The sequence below is a fragment of the Odontesthes bonariensis genome, chromosome 12, assembly GCF_027942865.1.
Source record: "Odontesthes bonariensis isolate fOdoBon6 chromosome 12, fOdoBon6.hap1, whole genome shotgun sequence".
Taxonomy (NCBI): domain Eukaryota; kingdom Metazoa; phylum Chordata; class Actinopteri; order Atheriniformes; family Atherinopsidae; genus Odontesthes; species Odontesthes bonariensis.
In genome coordinates, this window is record NC_134517.1 from 31,538,112 (window position 1) to 31,554,574 (window position 16,463).

The 16,463-nt window shown below is 39.1% G+C and overlaps 1 protein-coding gene across 1 annotated transcript; it reads left to right on the forward strand.

Annotated features, from left to right (window-relative positions):
• Positions 1-1,199: 1,199 nt before the first annotated feature.
• Positions 1,200-16,103, forward strand: rubcnl (rubicon like autophagy enhancer). Its single transcript, XM_075478580.1, has 17 exons — positions 1,200-1,217; positions 2,914-3,019; positions 3,331-3,739; positions 6,908-7,179; positions 7,416-7,513; positions 8,455-8,860; positions 9,241-9,286; positions 9,385-9,490; positions 10,604-10,740; positions 10,856-10,920; positions 11,376-11,415; positions 11,495-11,572; positions 11,875-11,995; positions 12,775-12,836; positions 13,906-14,059; positions 14,428-14,518; positions 15,248-16,103. Exons 1-17 carry the CDS (start codon positions 1,200-1,202, stop codon positions 15,343-15,345), a joined length of 2,307 nt encoding a protein of 768 aa, XP_075334695.1. The 3' UTR covers positions 15,346-16,103.
• Positions 16,104-16,463: the final 360 nt, after the last annotated feature.

The window sequence follows — 16,463 nt, forward strand, 5'->3', positions numbered from 1 at the left end:
AAGTGACTTGCTCTCACTGGAAATACTTCCAGAACAAAGCTGAAACCAGACTCAATCCCTTTAGGGGAGGTTTGTGATCACTCACAGGGAGTTACTCAAAGAAAGGGTTGTGCAGTAAACTGTGAGATTTCTGGCCTCTTTGCTGTCAGGAAAAAGTGTTCAGCTGTAAGAAGCACAAAATACTGTTGAATACAGGAAGTGCTGATAATCACCCGCCTCTCTTCCTTTCTGCGGCTGCCAGTTTGTGGTGTACGAGGACACGTCTCAGCCACTCTGACAGGACTCCAGCACGTTTCCTGCTGCTTCACTTCGACTTCACAACATGGTGAGTAGCCTGATGAGTTTTGTGTGCTGGTCGGTCGGTCCCACTCTCTGCTGCGATGGACTTGAACCTTTTTAGGTTTGTTAAACTGAAATGGGGATATCTTGAAGATGTTATCCTTCACAATCACAGTCGACTTGTGCACTTGCACAGGAAGCTGTTTAAAGCATTAAGCGAACCAGCTACTTGAAGTGAGATTTGAATTCATTAGTTAAATCTAATTCTAAACAGAATGGTATTCTTAGTCTTTAGTATCTCATTTTGTTTCATTTTGGGGTAAAAAATCTTGAATAACAATAACAACAATAAAGGCGGTTTTTCAGATATCTGATGGCAGCTTTTTTTTTTGCTCTTTTGTAAACTGGAACCTTTTTTGAGACATTTATTTAGTCATTTCTCATCATAAAGTGGATGTAAAAAGCTGGGTATCCTATAATTGATCAAATAACTTTAATGTACAGTTTTTTCAAGTATTTTGCTTCTGTAAATTTGGTCTGTCAAAATGAGCACAGAAAACGCATCACATAGAAATGTTATTATCTCCATACTCTGTGGAGTGCTTTGAAGAGTGCAGCCTGAAGTCCCCAAAGCAAGACTGTCCATTGTTCCCAGGTGGAGATAACAAAAACTGAAAGCAGAAGTGGACAATCAGGGCCCCTTAGCCCTGGAACAATAACAAATATGGATCAGTATGTAATCATAAAACAATGTTAAAGTCATCAGTATATGCCAGCATCTGTAAATATGAAAAAAATCTGGCTCTTACCAGGTCTCACAACCTCAGATGAAGAACAACACATGACATTTTACAACGTATCACAATTTATATAACGGACGTTAAGACAAGTTGTAGAAGCAGTGTGTGAAAAACTAAGTCATGCATTCACAGAAGAGAGTAAGTAGCAGCTAAATGCTGTTAATCAAATAGACTTAGTCCATTGATCATTTGAAAGTGTGAGCATCTCTATAAAAGCAAAAGTTTTGTCACTTTGCTCGTCTGCAGCATTCAGGTGTGTGTTAACACAAAAGGAGGAAAAAACCCAAGAGCTACATCTCAGACTCTACAGGCCTCAGTTAGCATGTTAAATGTTAAAGTTCATGACAGCACAGTTAGAAAAAGACTGAACAAGTATGGCTTGTTCTGAAGGGTTGCAGTAGAAAGCCTCTTCTCTCTAAAAAGAACATGGCAGCACAGCTTAGGTTTGCAAAGCTGCATCTGAACAAACCACAAGACTTCTGGAACAATGTCCTTTGGACAGACCAGAGCAAAGTGGAGATGTTTGCTCATAATGCACAGCAGCACGTTTGGAGGAAACCAAACACAGCATATCAGCACAAACACCTCATACCAGCTGTCAAGCACGGTGGTGGAGGGCTGATGATTGCAGGAAAGAATCAAGGTGTTGTAATGGTCCAGTCAAAGTCCAGACCTCAGCCTGACTGAGATGCTGTGGTGGGACCTTCAGAGAGCTGTGCAGAAACCAATGCTGGAAACCTCAAAGAACTGAAGCAACATTGGAAGGAGAAGTGGAAAAAAATCCACCACAACAATGTGAGAGACTTATACAATCATAGAGAAAAGGATTACTTCAGGTTTTTTATGCTAAAGGTGGTTCAACAAGGTTATAATTCATGGGGTGGACTTTTATTTCAAACACTGCTTCTGCATTTTGTCTTTGTTTTTATCTCATGATAATTGACCCCAATTGATCCTATTTTATTATATCCTAAAACCTTGGAGTTGAAAGATGGTGTATTTCATTTTTGACACGACTATATGTTCTATGTACATATATATTTAAACATGCACTGTAAAATGAACGTACAATAATACTGTAACTTAACAAAAGACTGCATTAACATTTACAGTACTTGCATCATTACTATCAAACAGTTGAGTTGCTAGTGAAGCGATAATGCCTGTAATTTAAATTTTTAGCTCTTTTAAATTACCTAATTCTGAGCTATTCTCATCAAAGCACCCAAATAGATAAAAAAAATTCAGCTGTGAACAACGCCTGTAACTGGCAGCAGCACCGTAGCCAAAGAGACACGCCTCTTAATGATTTAACATGTGTTTATTCATAGTACGTATTTTGCAAGCATTTAACAACATCGCTGTAGTCCTCCACACTGGGAGTTCTAGTAGTTGATTTGGAAAGGTAGTAATTGCTATCAAGTCCTAAAATTCTTCCCTGTGGATTACTCTCAGACATTAGGACTCGTAAAGATTCATATTGAAGTCAGAGCTATTAAAGGCACCAACCTTCAGACTTCAGACTTTGACTTTTAAAGGCCTGAAAGTTGTTTTATAACCCTGATGAGTTTCAGAGTAAGGCAATACAGAACTGCAGCAGCACTGATACAACTTCCCCCAAATGGAAAAAAAGGACAGGTTTTGAAAGTTAGCTGGTTGAAAGCTTGGATGTAAGTGGGACTTTTTGGATTTTCTGATATGGTCATGACATTATTTATTACAAAAGCTTGTGGGCATCGTAATAAAACAGTGTTTTAAAGCAGTGTTTTATTACGACAGGAGGGAAGTCTTGTCTAAAGCCGTCACTGGGAACCCTTGTCTTTCTTCTGTGCAGATGGGGAGCTGCAGCGGTATGTCCTCCCCTCCATTCAGATGCAGGTACGTCAGCTGGTGTGTGGACACCGCAGAGTCACCAGCTCCTGCAACCGTGACGCCAACGGGTGAGAGCCACAACATTCTCCAAACAGATTTATGAAGCTTTGACGCAGATTGCGAGATTCTTATAGTCACACAGGAAGCACCTGAGAGCTGAAGTACACATTTAGGCCGGGTTTCTCTCAGACGTGTCGAAGCAGACCTGAACAAACTTTACATCTGCCAGTGGCATGAATAGCAAAACACATTATTTTCTTGGTCCAGCTTGAAATGTGGGCAGACTGAGGCTAAGAACATCAGTGTGTGTGTTAGAAATACGTATCGTCCGATCATACCATGTTCTTTTTTTCTTTTTGAGCTTGCTTTCTGTTTGCAGGTCCACATGATTTTCCTCATCAAAACCAACAGACAGCGAGTTCAGGCTCTGTCCCACTTCTCCTTCTGTCGCCACCAGAAACCAGCAGAGGAGATGAGAACGCAACATTTCCCACTTACACAAAGAAGAAACAGCAGAATCACTGCCTGTGGAGCCCACAGTCCTGCTCTAGTGCAAACAACACTGGAAAGGTCACTGATATTCACAAAGATGAAGGTGAGGATGACAGCATCCTCGCAGGCCGAGAGGGGAACTCCAGACTGGCTGACACCCCAAACAGAGAAGAACCATTTGGGCTTCAACCAAAGGATGGAAACTTTGTCCTTCGAAGAAGCAGTCCGGTCATCTCCAGGCGTCACCGGCCGCGATCCTGGCATGTAGTAGGAACTGATCCTTCCAATCCCTCAAGGTATAAATACACAGTGTTTACTCAAGATGAAAAATCTCACTTTTATTGTTTTTATAACTGTCTCTCCAAAGCAAACTTAAGACACAACAGAGAAAGAAAAAAAAAGGACACACCTCAAGTGTTGATCTTTTAAATGATTTTATTATAGTGACAAGCTGACAAATGCTTGTTGATGCAAACAGTGGAGAAAGTAAGTGTTTATTAATCTTCACTCTTCTTTAAAAGCACAAAAAACGAAGAAAGGGGAAAAAAGGCAAGTAGAAAACATGGAAACACTTCACTGAATAACATGGAACAATTACCAAGATTAAAAAAAACAGACACACTAACTAAATCATGACCATGTGATGTTTTAAAGAAAAAAAATCAGAGTTGATTCACAGGGATGACCAGTGTCGTCTTATTTTAGAATCACCACTAGATGGCAGTATAGGATAAGCATTTCAAATCCTGTGGACGATCTGCCTCAGCACATCTGAGCTGTTAAATTTTAAACACAGTAAAGTACAGAGCCTCTTAAACACCCATTGTGATTTTTTTCTTTTTTCTTTCCATCTTAAAGATTATTTTCTTTGGTGCACAGTAATAAAGAAAATGCCCCCAGTCAGGGGCTTTTTGTAAGCAAACATGTGGCTCTTGTCATCAGTCTGTATAAAAGAGTCGAACACACTTTCTAATTATTTCTGGACTGGCATGAACAGGAATGACAAGGTATTGAGGGGATAATTTATGTGTTTACATGTAATTTAAGGGCAATTCTTTTTAGAGTCCCTTTTGCAAATATTCTTCTTGTGGCACAACACTTGAAACAAATCACTAATGTCCTTTCACAGGCTTCAAATGTTATACATTTGGCAGTTTAGCCTTGTTTCCCTGATCAGGTTATTTTAAAGTCACACACTTTCCCAGGCGGTAGACTTTGCTGTTTGTGACTCACAGTGTTTGACATTTCTGATACTTGACATTAAACTCAGGAAAGTTTTGTGGTTGCCCCCAAGCCAGTGAAGAAACAGGAACTGAGATGACAAACAGAGATTACATGTAAGAACTTTACATCTGCCATGGCCTCGATATAAAAAGGAGAAAGAGTAACTTTCAAGTTCCGTTTAAAATCTATCTGCCAAACTATCTCTAATGTCTAATGATTTTATTTATGTACAACCATGAGAGATGTATTCTTTCTTCTCTGAGACATATAATCTGGATGTACAAAATGTCTTCTGAAGCAGTTTGTGGGTGTTTCCCTCTCCGGTTACATTTGCATTTAATATTAGGCTCATTTTCACCTCAGTAGAAATTCATTAATCTCTATGGAGGTGGAGTCTGCATGCTATAGATAGTTCATATTTACATACTTCTAACAGCACACACTTTTTTTCCACACTAGTTTCCATAGCAACCAGATGGAGATCTTTCGCAATGCAACAGCTCTACAGTGATGTCCCTCTACACAACATTTCCTATTTAAAAATCCGACACAAGACCACAGCACACTTTCTTTCCTTTTGTAATTTTATTCATCTAGATTGACAGCCACAGGGATACAGATGTGTGAGGCAGGTGTGGATGGAACGGCATCTTCATTGATAGAGATAAAGGAGAAGCAGGTCAGAGTCAGTTCAAAGGGTTAAACCGTCATTTAGTTTGACTGACTTTTTCAAACAGACTCAACTTAAGTGCAACTTTACCTAAAACAGACATTCCTCAACCTCATTGTCAGTATTATTCCACCGTATGATTTAAAAAAAGCTGAAAAAAAGCATTTATTTTCTTTTATATTCAAAGGATTGTCCCATGTGTAAAATGTCTGAAACTGGCGTGAATATCAGCAATATTGTTGTATTATCATCTAATCACTGTACAGATTTAGTCACAGCACAGCCTGAGTAAAACTCAAGCTGATACACTGTCTGTGTAGACTTGATCATTTCAAATGGGAGATGACCTGTTCCTCCATATGCATGTGAGACTGAAGATCGCCCTCTTTGTGGACACCTGACACTTTAACACTTTCAGCCTCCACATGTAATCTAAGAGTTTAAGATTTACTGTTGAATTGAAAAGTAAAACTGTGGGGTTTGCCAAGTAACCTGACCACATTCAAACCAACAGAGATTTCAGCTCTTAACCCCTCCAAGCATGTCAAGAAAGATTTTTCCATGCCAGTGCATGGGAAGTGGAAACAGCACAGTCCGAGCTCAAAACCTGAAGAATGACTACAAGACTCCAAAATTGCTACATGCTTATTTTTTACTCACATTTTGTATAATGTGGTACTGTCAGAAAAATGACATTGCACAGCTACAGTATTACTTGTTCATAAAAACTCCTGAGGATGGAATAGACAGTGGTGTTTACACCACAGACAGAATCAAGTTTGAGTGCCAACAGACCCAATATTGTCCAATTTTTCACTTTTCAACTTCACTTTGGGTCACGGCTGGTTAGGCTGAGGCTTAAAACAACAGTCTATAAAAATGCTACCTTCTCACAACTTTTGCACCCTCCCTGCGACATGACAACAATTTGGACACGTGGACAATACGGGGTTGGCAAATCTATCCATTTTCCATACCCACTTAATCTGTCGGGGGGTGGGGGGGTTGCGGGGAGGCTGGAGCCTAGAGGTGGGGTACACCCTGGACAGGCCACCAGTCCATCACAGGGCCACACAAGACAAACAACCACACACGCTCCTAGGGACAATTTTTCTGAGACACCAATTAACCTAACATGTTTTAGTGGGAGGAAGCCAGAGTACCCAGAGAGAACCCACACATACACAGGGAGAACATGCAAACTCCACACAGAAAGGCCCCAGCCGGGAGTTGAACCTGGAACCCTCTGGCTGTGAGGTGTTGGTGCTAACCACCACACCACCATACAGGATTGGCAAAACAATTTAGTAAATATTAATAAAGAACAGCTCAGCTACAGATGTTTCATTTGTATTTGAAAAGTTTCAACCTCTTACAACATGAAACTGCCGGTCCCACACATCAAGCATGCAAAGCTCTGACATTTTGTGACATTTTAACCAATTAACTGTTTGTATCTGCATTTAAAAAAAGCACTTTTAGAAGATCTGATCTTGACGTTTTGTATTGTTTTTTTTTGTGATGCCCACATCCATTTGCACAAACTAAAGTGAAACCTTATCCCTCCTAGCTCGGACTCTACACCTCCGTCCTCTTGTTCACTGTCTCCTGATCATGACCGGAGTCTGACAGCCACCAGTTTGGAGGATCTGAGATCCAAATCGAGCTCCTGTCAGGGCTCATTTCCAGTCCAGGTGGATGAGAAGCAGCGCTGCATTCCTCTTTCATCAAATCTGACCCACCCCCAAAGTGGTCACTACTTTCCCCGCGGTGGTCAGCATAGATTGACTGTGAAGCACAGAGAGCGCAGCCAAAGTAGCTGCAATACCCCTCACACGGCAGGTATAATAGATTTGTATCATTCTTGGTATCTGTTGTTCGAAGTCTTTATGTCGAGCTGTAAGGTTTCACCATAATGTGACATTACTACTGCAAGTAATGAGCATATTGCTCATATTTATTCTGTCAGCAAAAACGCAGTATAAGAAGCCTTTGTTGCATTATAGAAATGAGCATTTGATTTCATGTAGATTTTATTGATAAAGCTGTTCTTCAACATGTGTGTTGTGTTGCGTCAGGCCTTTCTACCTCAGCAACACACAACAAGGAGAGATGTTGCAGTGCTATCCCAGTTTTCCCTGCAGACCTCTTCAAGACCAGCTGTGAGCTGGAAAAGGTGTGTTTATTCTTTTAGCGCCTTCAGTGTATTCACATATCAAATAATAACATCTTTTCAGAAATTAGGAGGAGAATATCTGTTTTATGTCCCAGTTTCTCAGAAGATTTCTGTACACAAAACAGTATCAGTACGTACCTTAACCCCTCTCTGTTGTACGGCCTGGTGAGTGGATGCTGGTGTCTATGATTTCTTTCACAATCAAACAAGTTGAAAAATAAATATGGTAGACCACAAAATATATATTAATTTTATAGCTTAGCATGTAATTCATGAGCTGCAGATATGGAAAGTGTGTCTGGAGTACAATAAAATGGCAAACATAACCAGCACTTTTCTATACTTTTATGAGCTGTTTGATGAAGACCTGCCATGTCATCAGACATACATTTGACACAATATTAATGATGTATTTGAAATAATACCATCAACTTAATTAAATATGAACACAAAAGTTATGAACATTAGAAAAAAAAGATACCTTCTTGTCCATGACCGTCTCATAAAAACCTCTTCAAATAAAGTTGAATCAGCTTTTTGCCTAATAGATTTAACTGAGCACTTTGTTCAATACACAATAGTGACAATAATTTGTTTCTATCACAGAATTTCTGTTTAAATGTGCAATGAAAACCTTTTATTCAAATTTCCAATGGACAAACGATTAAAAATGTGTATGTTTGATTGTTTTTTTTTCATCTTCTCCTAAATAAGATGTGCTGTGGAAGCAAAAAAAGCACAAAATCTCATAAATGATGAGTGTCTAGAGCAAAGTATGCCCACTTTTGAATTAACTTTTTTTAGTGTTATATATGATGAAATATGAACTGTGATGTGATGTCTACAATATAAGATGAGGCTGAACAGCAGCAGCAGCAGAAATGCCCTCAGTGGTAATGCTGATAAAGAGCATCTTTGTTTGTACAATTGACTGTGTGCAGGAAAACGCTCATTTCATCGTGGTGGACATGGTCCTGGAAGTGCTGGAAGGTGCAAAGTGGACTCTAAGCTTTGATCAACGGACTTCCACGATGGACATTCACCACTCCACACACTGCATGATGTGCATGCAGAGTCGCACAGGCTCGCAAGCGCAGGACAGTCCGCCACACAGACACACGTGTAAAGCACGCAAAGATGCACAGGGCTGCAGCACAGGGGATGCTACACAGATGAGCTACAAGTGCAGACATTCAGACGAGGACATGAGGATGTCACACACAGACACACACTTCTCTTATGGATACCAACGCATACATGGTAAAGACGATCAGGAACTGGGGAATGAAGAGGCCGAACATCCATCAAAGACTCTCTCTGTGCTTTCCAATGACAGTGGCTTTGAAGGTAAAAAAGTCTGCTTGAATGTTTAGTTTTTGACTTGAAGACAAACTCCAGACACTGTCATAAATAACTGCTTATTTCTAAAGAAAGTGAGTTGTGACACTCTGTATATATCTCATAATGATAAACAAGAAAGTGGCAAAATCTCTGCTCTGAAAATTAAGCCAAACCTGCATTCTTATTAATCACCAGCAGGGGACTTTGCACGGACATTTATGAGTAAATGATCTAACTTCAGTCAGTATTATTCACTCAGCAGACATTTTCACAAACCTACAGCGGTAATTTCACATAACCAGACAATGATTTTGGAGGAATAGAGTTACTGAAATGTAAAAACCTTACTGCATTACGTGTGAATGACGTGTGTGTTTGACTTTCAGACAGTGGACTTGACACAACACTGATGCCAACAGATTCTCTAAGAAAGTAAGAGGAAATTATCAGTAAAAATGCATCCAAAATCTACATTTTAGAGCTGATTTGGGATGTCTGAAGTCTGTTTATATTGTCCCCTTTAATTCCAGTGCAGAGTGGTTGGCCCAGCAGCTGGTCTTGGAGTTCAAAAGGAGATGGCTTCCTTCCCATGAGCTTCGGCGTGGCCGGCAAAGCCTCCGGAGCTCACTTCAGGAGGTTCGAACATGTACAGTAGCCGCAAATAATCTAAGCTCTTTGATAACTGTGTTTATTTCCAAAGCGGGAGACACAACAACAACAAGTGGAAACAATGTTTCCCCAAAAGTTGTGACAGTGTGACAGTATATTTAACTGATAATCATACAAAGACAAGATAATGAATAGTTATCTTTAAAAATATTTGCTAATTTTGAATTTAACAGCTTAAACAAATTGGACAGCAGCATGTTGCATCAGCTCTTATTTCAACAACATTCTGTTGGAGTTATCAGAGTGAAATGTTTCTCCAGTCTTGCTTAATATGGGGTTTTGATTGCTTAGTTTTGCACGGCCATCTCATCATATTTCTTATTTCATAATGCTGGATAGTTTAACACCAGATGTGTTTTAGCACAGAGCCATGCTGCTGTGTTTATCACGGTGTTGGTGAAGGATGTCGTTAAAAAAGACATCATGTGGATAGCTGCACGTGTTGCTCCAAAACCTGGATGTGATTTTCAGTGTTACTGGTGCCATCCCAAATATGCGAGCTACTAACGTCATGTGCATTCAAATAAATTTTCATTCTGACAGTTTTCTCCTTCATCTGAGTCAAAATAAGTTGGGGCAGCAGCGTTTCTGCTTGAAGTGATCAATGATTTGCATGTTGTTGCGGTGCTGCCTGAGAGCCTACATACCACCAACACCCGTTCTTGCTTTTCAGATTTCTCTGGTATCTTTGAATCTGTTAATGATGTGTGGTTTTCAGAGAGCTCTTGAATGCTCTTTGTGCGTTACTGACCAATTAGACATATAAACAGTGTGACGTTCCACCAGTTTTTCATCTTTCAGTTCCTCAAAAATGAAGTTAAAGTAATACAAATACATTCGAACAACATTCCAGCTTCTATGAAAACATGTTTTTTTATGTATTGGAAAACCATTTTAATGCTATTACATTACCCAATCAGTATTTTCTTTAATCAGTTTCCAGTAACTTATTTTTAATCTTTAGGCCTTTTTTTAAAAGGGTTGATTTACTGGAATCTATTAAAACTTGTGAACAGTTTTGTCTCATTATCATTATCATTTGGAATAGTTTGCCAATGTTTCTCTCACTGTCGTTGCTAGCTGCCGGGTACTGGAGGTGTAGCAGTGAGCAGCGGCAGCCTGACGGAGGAGATCCGGCTCAGGACCAGGATGAGAGGATCTCTGAATTGGGCACCACCGCGTTTCCAGATCATCTTCACCGTTCAGCCAACACACAGGTGTTGAGGACGTTACAATATCAACAAACACATCAACGCGGCAGTGGAATGTTTTACTTTGGGAAGACATTGATGAGCTCATTTACAGCTGATTGAGTTTGTGTTCCTCCTCCAGACGCAGTGAAGTGGTGGCTTTGCAACACTTCCTCTGTGCAGGCTGTGGGACAGCAGTGGAGCCCAGTGAGTGGACGACACTGATTCAGACATCTTTAATTCATTAACTAATTAAAGATTTAAAGGACACCGTGTAGCAACAGTTAGGGAGCTTCATGTAAGCAAAAAAAAAAAAGAGAAAACGAGTGAACCAGATTCTTCCACTGAGGTCAGGGACTTCTTTACTGTCTGAGACAATGGATCAATTAACAAAGAAAAATCCAAATTGAAAATGCACCAAGTGGCATGAACATGACATTAATAGAATATTACATGAATTAAACTTTAATTTTGAAAATGAAAATTGAGACTTAAAGGGAAAAAAATTACATATATTCTGACAGAATGCAGGATTCCATCACATTGTTTATTTGTTAAAACAATTTATTTATTTACTCTTCAGACTCGAGATCACGATATTCATCAGAGGTACAAACTGATTGAAAAAAACATGGCTGATTTCTGTCTCTGTCCGCCATCAGGATACATCAAGAAACTCCGGTACTGTGAATACCTCGGCAGGTGAGCAGAATAATAATACTTGTTTTACAAATCCACCCCTTGTTACTTCCTTATTAGCTCATTTGAACTCCTTTGGCAGGTATTTCTGCGTCTGTTGCCATAGCGGCTCTGAGGCTGTGATTCCTGGACGAGTTCTGTCCTGCTGGGACTTCAGCAAGTAATAAAATCACCAAGGAAACACTGATTTTGAAACTTGAATGACTCTGACACTGTTATCCACAATCAGTGTAACACATAAATGCCTTTGAAACCAGTATCAATCTATTAATTTACTCATTTTTCTCCCCAATGAAATACACACAGTTAGGGACAGTTGTACGTCATAGTTGGCCATATTTCATTCATTCCAGAAAATGCTTGTGGTACTTCCATATTGCTTTTTTTAACAGCTCAGCTCAGAGAGTGAAATCATGACACACAGATGAGTTTTGGATTAAATCGGTCTCTCTGATATTGCAGGTACTCTGTGAGCGATTTCTCCAAACAGTTGCTGGAATCGGTGTGGCAGCAGCCCCTGTTCGACCTGACCTCTGTGGGCAGGAAGCTGTGCAGCAAAGTGAAAGAGCTGGACAAGTTCAGAGTGAGAAGACTAAATTAATTCGGATTAATTAATTTCGTATCTGAATTGAGGCAAACTGCTTCACATGTACATACAAGTATATACTGCATGGATGTCAGTTTATTCAAAACATCATCAAAAGAATAAACAGAGATGAAGTGATAAGTAGACTGGGATGGTATTAATAAAATGTTGTTAGGTATAATTTTTCTTTCAAACTTGTGTTGTTACAAAGTGCTTTTAGTTTTTGGAGGCTGAATGATGGTCCGGGTGCACCTAAAAGATGTTGATTAGACGACAAGTTCTTCTAATCACATCAATAGAATTCTGTTATAGGTGGATTTATGTTACCCGATAATCTTTTAAAACCTACATGATCACGGAAATATTTCTTCATACCATCTGTTTGCAGTACTTCTTGTTTTCTGACAGACAGTTTCATAGAAAGCCGATGTACGGAAGCTCAGAAGGGACAAAGCATTTACCATTGCTGCTCCTAAAATGTGGAACAATCTGTCTTAAAAATTTGTCTTAAAACCTACTTTTACTCATTGGCTTTCGGCTCAGTATGAGACATTGATTTGATTTGTTTTATTGTTTTCAATGTTTTTTCTGTTTTGGTTGTTTCTAATTGTTTTATCATTTGTTTTTCTGTCTTATGTAAATTTTATTCCTGATTTACAGCACTTTGTTTCAGCAATGGTTATATGAAAGTGCTTTCTAAATAAAGTTGGTATGGTTTTAAAACAAAAATAATATTAAAAAAATCAGATATTTTTTCTTTTTCATGCTTCCAACAGGAGCTCCAGGAACAGCTGATGGGCATCAAAAAGCTCCTGAAAGTCTGCAGATTATCAGGAAGGTAGAATTTTTCGCTTTCTCTTCCACATGACATTAAACAGAATTCTCTTTCTATTGCAAAAATATATTATATTGTGCACAAAAGCTAACTTAATAGCTTAAGGGTTTCAATACAGAATCTTCTTCTTCTTCTTCTTCTTCTTCTTCCGGCCTCTCCCTTTATCAGGGGTCGCCACAGCGAGTCAATCTCGCATCATCGATTTGGCACGTTTTACGCCTGATGCCGTTCCTCACGCAACCCTCACCATTTATCCGGGGTTGGGACCAGCACTAGAAATACACTGGCTCGTACTCCCCAGTAGCTGGGTGGTTTCAATTCAGATTATTGCTAAATAATAATAAATAAATAAAAATAAATAAATAACCAACGACTGACACGAGTTAATACCACTGTTTTGTGCATAAAAACTTGCCATCAGAAGGATTTGAAAGCTGCTACATCACAAAGACAACTTAAAGAAAATGACAAGAATGATGAAAAGTATACAATGATCGCTTTAAGCCAAATAATTCAACAGAAATTCAGTACAATTTATCTGCTCATCACATGTGTACAGAATGAGTAAAAGTAGTTAGAAATAAAATAAAATAAACACAAAGGCTGAAAAAAGAATCTGCTAACAAAGCTAAATGTTACGGTGAGGTGATGAAGAGGAAAAATGTGTATCCATTGATATTAAACTTTCCTACTTACATTTAAAGGTTGATCAGTCGGTGGTTTCAGACAGGACAACAGCCTAAATAAACACTGAAGATATGTTTTATTCATGTCATTGTCAGATATTCTATAACCGACTGCTAAAAGTTTTTTTTTTTTTTTATTTAAGACCACATGGAAATCACTGAAAAAAGGAACAAAAGAGCCATTAAATGATGCAAAACAAGCAGAAGAGCATGAACACAAATCACAACTACACAGTTTTTACTAAAACACATCAAAGTAATGCAAAAAAAAAACCAAACAGATACAAACAACTGATAAAAGACCCAAAGATCTGAGGGGAGGGGGGCTTTTTCTGTCTGAAGTGAACATTTTTATGTGACTGTGCCCTCACGTGTCTGTGCTACAGGGTGTTGGCTGAGTTTGAGCAGCTTCCTGTGCACCTGATGGATCAGCCACTCGTCTTCTCCATGGACGACCTCCTGAGAGTAAAGAAAGGTCAGCTGGTGCCGTCGGTCCGAGCGGTGCTGCACTCTGCCATCGACCACGTTGAAAGCTGTGAGGTCAGTCTGAAGCACCGTTGAATGGACGTTCACCAGGACACAATAATAAAATGCATAATAAATGCATCACACATGGCTCAAGGCTTTTAAGGAGGGATTTCAAGGTACATGTGAAATTCAATGTTTAATTTCATCATGAGGTCAAAAAAACAAAACAACTGAATCTACACTGATCTAATCTTTATGACAACAAGGCTTTTCCAGGGCAAATGCTTTCACAGATAAAACATGCAAAGTCTTGTCGTCTCTGGCTGAACACATCTCGCAGCACAGAAAACTGTTCAGAACACGAGGGACCCAAAGAATGAAAGATGAAAAACATGTTTCTTCAAAGACTGAAAACTTTTTTTCTGACTTCTCCCACACAGCTGTGTCTGGCCCGAGGTTTTGTCTGCGAGATTTGTCGAGAAAAAGATATCATCTTTCCTTTTCAGAGAGACCTGTGTAAGTGCTGTAAAGGTGAGCACCTACATGCTTTTAAAGGAGTGCCATTGTTTTTCCGCCTTATAATCAGTTTACCATATGTTTAGTGTTGGTGACATTCGTGCTCTTGTCCTTGCAGCCCCCAGTTAGCGACAAAGTAAGTTAGTGTAAGACAATTTGTTCATGTGGGCCACAGCTATTATTACTTTTGAAGACTGTGACCTCTAGTGGCCACAGGAGGAACTGCATGTGATTTATTAAAGTGGAGTCTTTAGGAGAAGTTGTCTTTTTAATCCTAACCGTGATGGTTTTCATTTTAGTAAGTTTCGGTGTTGTGTTACCAACTGAATGTAACTCAGAAGTAGAGCATGTTCTCCTTGAACACGTATCCCTCAATTAATTTTGTGGCTTGTTGCAGGAAACATTTGAGAATGATTTAACTTTGATGTGTTCTAGAGACACATTTACTTGGCAATATGGGTCACATGAGGGGGTATGAACAAACAATCTAGTTGCACATGTTGGACATTTTTTCTTCGATCAGACGATCGCTCTGTGTTCTCAGCTCAGGAACACCATCCTTTAGGCATAAAATCACACGCACGCAATATTTTGCATCAGGAGAAGTGAAGCCCAGATGGGGACAGTTCAGTTAACCAATCCTCTTTCCTTGTTATTATTGCAATATTGGGGGGAAAATCAGCTATACTATTGTTGTATAAATTCTTAAATGCATTCACTCTAACATCTTTTCCCTCTTCACAGTGTGCAAGACATGCTTTCACAAACACTGCTTTGTGGAGAAAAGGTGTCCGAAATGCGCACGAATCCGGTCACGGACCAAAGTTCACCTGCATCCATGAAGTGTGACTTCCGGACATCTGCAGCTCAGCACTGTGCTTTATCTAAAACTCCTACTCGTTCAGCTGGATTACTTTAATCATAATTTCACTGGAAAACTGTCATGTCCATGGGGTTTTTGCCATGTTTTTAGTTCCTGTTTAGTTTTTAGTTTGATCAGTTTTTTAAGTTTATCTCATGTCTTGGTTTGTAGTTCCTGTTTAGTTCTTGGTTTTACCATGCCCTGTTCACATGGTTATACTTATCCCTTCTCACATGTGATCTAATGTGCACAGGTAGCCTCTGGACTCCATGTTGAGAATGCTTTTATTTTCAAACACACCATCACACCTGATGCTTATCTCAACATTAGTCTTAAGTCTTTGCTACAGACCGGGAGTTGGGCCTGAGAAACAGGTGATAAGTGTTAGAAACCTGTACCCAAATTCCAGTTGTAGATTTTAACGTGAACATACAAATCTAATGTATTTGATTGATAACTACAATCCCATATCAGAAAGTTTAGAAGGGAATGGGAAACATAAAACTACTGACTTTACTTACTAATAGGATTATATTCAGCAAATCGGGTGACATCAAGTGATGGCAGTGGCTGGTGTGTCCTGGCTGTGTCTGAATATCTTTGCCTTGAAACTGAAAGTATATATTTACATTTAATGTACGGCACAAAAGAAAGTACTGAACATTTGGTCATTGTTTAACTGGCTAAGACATTTCTTCTGCATATTTGATGTTTTTACATTAAAGGTTATAATAAAGATTTTTGACACTCTTGTATGAATGAATGTGTGCTCTTTCAGGATAGTTGATGTGTTTCTAACTGTTCATTTACTTATTATAAAAGATACGTAATTATACGTAGTATTGCTCAAAATAGAAAATAAATGACAAAAAACAACTGGAATTGGCTGTCGACTATGAGCCAAATTTTAATAATGTTTTTTCATAATGGGAATAGGTGTATGCTTACATAAGCAATCATTTTGAGTTGAAATGTCAGGTTCACCCCTTTTTTACTGATCCGAGGAAACAGCAGCAGGTATTGAATCAATACACATAGTCTGTGTTTTATTTTGTGCATCTTTTGAAATACTAGATTAGACGACTTTCAGTCAAGTAT